This window comes from Elephantulus edwardii, unplaced genomic scaffold (genome assembly GCF_000299155.1).
Source record: "Elephantulus edwardii isolate Elephantulus edwardi_28Jun2011 unplaced genomic scaffold, EleEdw1.0 scaffold00431, whole genome shotgun sequence".
NCBI lineage: Eukaryota > Metazoa > Chordata > Mammalia > Macroscelidea > Macroscelididae > Elephantulus > Elephantulus edwardii.
This window is the reverse complement of record NW_006400181.1, coordinates 714,593-716,801: the sequence shown is the minus strand read 5'-3', so window position 1 is coordinate 716,801 and position 2,209 is coordinate 714,593. Positions and strand designations below refer to the sequence as shown.

The window sequence follows — 2,209 nt, the reverse complement described above, 5'->3', positions numbered from 1 at the left end:
ACATATATATATACATGTATTTGGTAGTCTTGTGGGTAGAGTTGTGATACCAATACAAATCCAGGAGATATGAATTTACCAGCTGCTAAGGGTATAAAGGAGACAATCAACTTCTCCTCTGAAAACCTGCTGGAGGGTCAATTTTTAATCAGTCTGACTTGATGGAAATGAGATGTTTAGGGAAGGAGTGTAAAGTATTATCTGTTATATTATTTTCCATTTTGCTAATTTTAGATAAATTCTGCCATCATGTTATATCAGTTATTAACTCTTTGTACACTTTTCTATTAGATTGTGTCTTTTTTTTTATTTTAAATTTTTTATTGCCTGCTTGGGAGAACAATATTTCTTCTAGTTTATTTACAAATTCTAATACAAATTTGAACAAATTCTTTCAATTTCCCTTATGTCTTTTGCTGGCTATCTAGTTAGAATTCCTTCTCTATTTTAGATATTAACATGATGTATGTTCTTTAAAATGTATGCATTTTTCCAAATATATGTTTCTTTTGTCTAGTGACTATACTTCCTGTAACTCTAAAATTCCTTAAAATTATAGACTTACAAAATTTTTCTGAATAGGGTCTAAGTTACTATGTAAGAAGAATCACTTCTAGAATGCAGAAAATCGTTACTTTACCTAGTTTAAAGTAAATATTAAATTATTTTATGTCTCAATATTCAAATTATTTCATATTTATTACATTGACATTACATCTTTCTGTTTTATTTTCCTTTTAGTACTACCTATAAGGATAACTTTATATTCTTGCAGGTTGAAAATTTGTGTCACTGCCTCATTTAATTAATAATTTGTTTGAATAAGCAGAGGTTTAGGACCATTTTTTAATCAGCATTGTACTCTTACCATTTTTGGACAGTGTTAACTGAATAAAAAAAATTAGTCTAAGACTTCTAAAAGTTGTTTGTAATCATTATATTCACAGACAAATTTGTCCTGAATTCTGAATTAAGGACACACTGATGAACATATGGAACCAAGGAACAATGTGACGGAGTTTGTCCTCTTGGGGCTCACTCAGAGTCTCCATGGTCAGAGAGTATTATTTGTTTTATTCTTACTCTTCTACGTCTTTACGATGGTCGGTAACCTCCTCATTGTGGTGACTGTGGTGGTCAGTCCAGCACTCGATGCCCCTATGTACTTCTTTCTTGGCTACCTATCATTTATGGATGCTTTTTATTCTACTACAGTAACTCCAAATATGATTATAGACTTACTCTATGAGAGAAAAACCATTTCATTCAAAGCTTGCCTGACCCAGCTCTTTGTAGGACACTTCTCTGGTGGTGCTGAGATATTGCTTCTGGTGGTCATGGCCTATGACCGCTATGTGGCTATCTGCAAACCCCTGCACTATATGACCATCATGAATCTACGGGTATGTGTTCTACTACTACTGTTAACATGGATTGGGGGATTTCTGCATGCCATCGTTCTGCTTCTGTTAGTTTACAATCTGCCCTTCTGTGGTCCCAATGTCATTGACCACTTCATCTGTGACATGTACCCCTTATTAAAACTTGCCTGCACAGACACCTATATCATTGCCCTTATTGTGATTGCCAATAATGGAGGAATGTGTATGGTTATCTTTATAATGTTACTCATCTCTTATGCAGTCATTCTGCGCTCCCTGAAGAACCTGAGTCAGGAAGGGAGGCGCAAAGCCTTGTCCACCTGTGGCTCCCACATCACCGTGGTGCTCCTTTTCTTTTTCCCTTGTATCTTTATATACGTGAGACCTCCTTTCACTTTGTCCATTGATAAAACATTGGCTGTGTTCTACACCGTCGTAACTCCTATGTTGAATCCCCTAATCTATACTCTAAGAAATGCAGAGATGAAAAGTGTTATGAAAAAGCTTTGGAGTAGTGAAAGAAAATGAATTGAGACATAAATGTATTACTCATTTTCAAGGCAGAACTTTTCTTTCAGAAGAACTTTGTGGAATTACTCAGTACAGCATTTTCCCCCTCACATTGGTTGTTGTTATCAGGTGCTGTCAAGTACAACTTACAATGGCTCTATGAACAAAAGATCTGAACCCTGTGCTTTCCTGCACCATCTTCACACTTCCTGACTCACAAAAGCCAATTGCAGCAGTCACCACATCAGTCTTCCTTGTTGAGAATATTCCTCTCATTTGCTGACCCTCCACACTTTCCAGCATCATATCTTTCTCCA

The 2,209-nt window shown here is 35.8% G+C and overlaps 1 protein-coding gene across 1 annotated transcript; it reads left to right on the top strand.

Annotated features, from left to right (window-relative positions):
• The first annotated feature begins 992 nt into the window (after window positions 1-992).
• On the top strand, window positions 993-1,910 carry LOC102875123 (olfactory receptor 4A47-like). Its single transcript, XM_006902614.1, has one exon. The coding sequence runs from the start codon at window positions 993-995 to the stop codon at window positions 1,908-1,910; it is 918 nt and encodes a 305-aa protein (XP_006902676.1).
• Window positions 1,911-2,209: the final 299 nt, after the last annotated feature.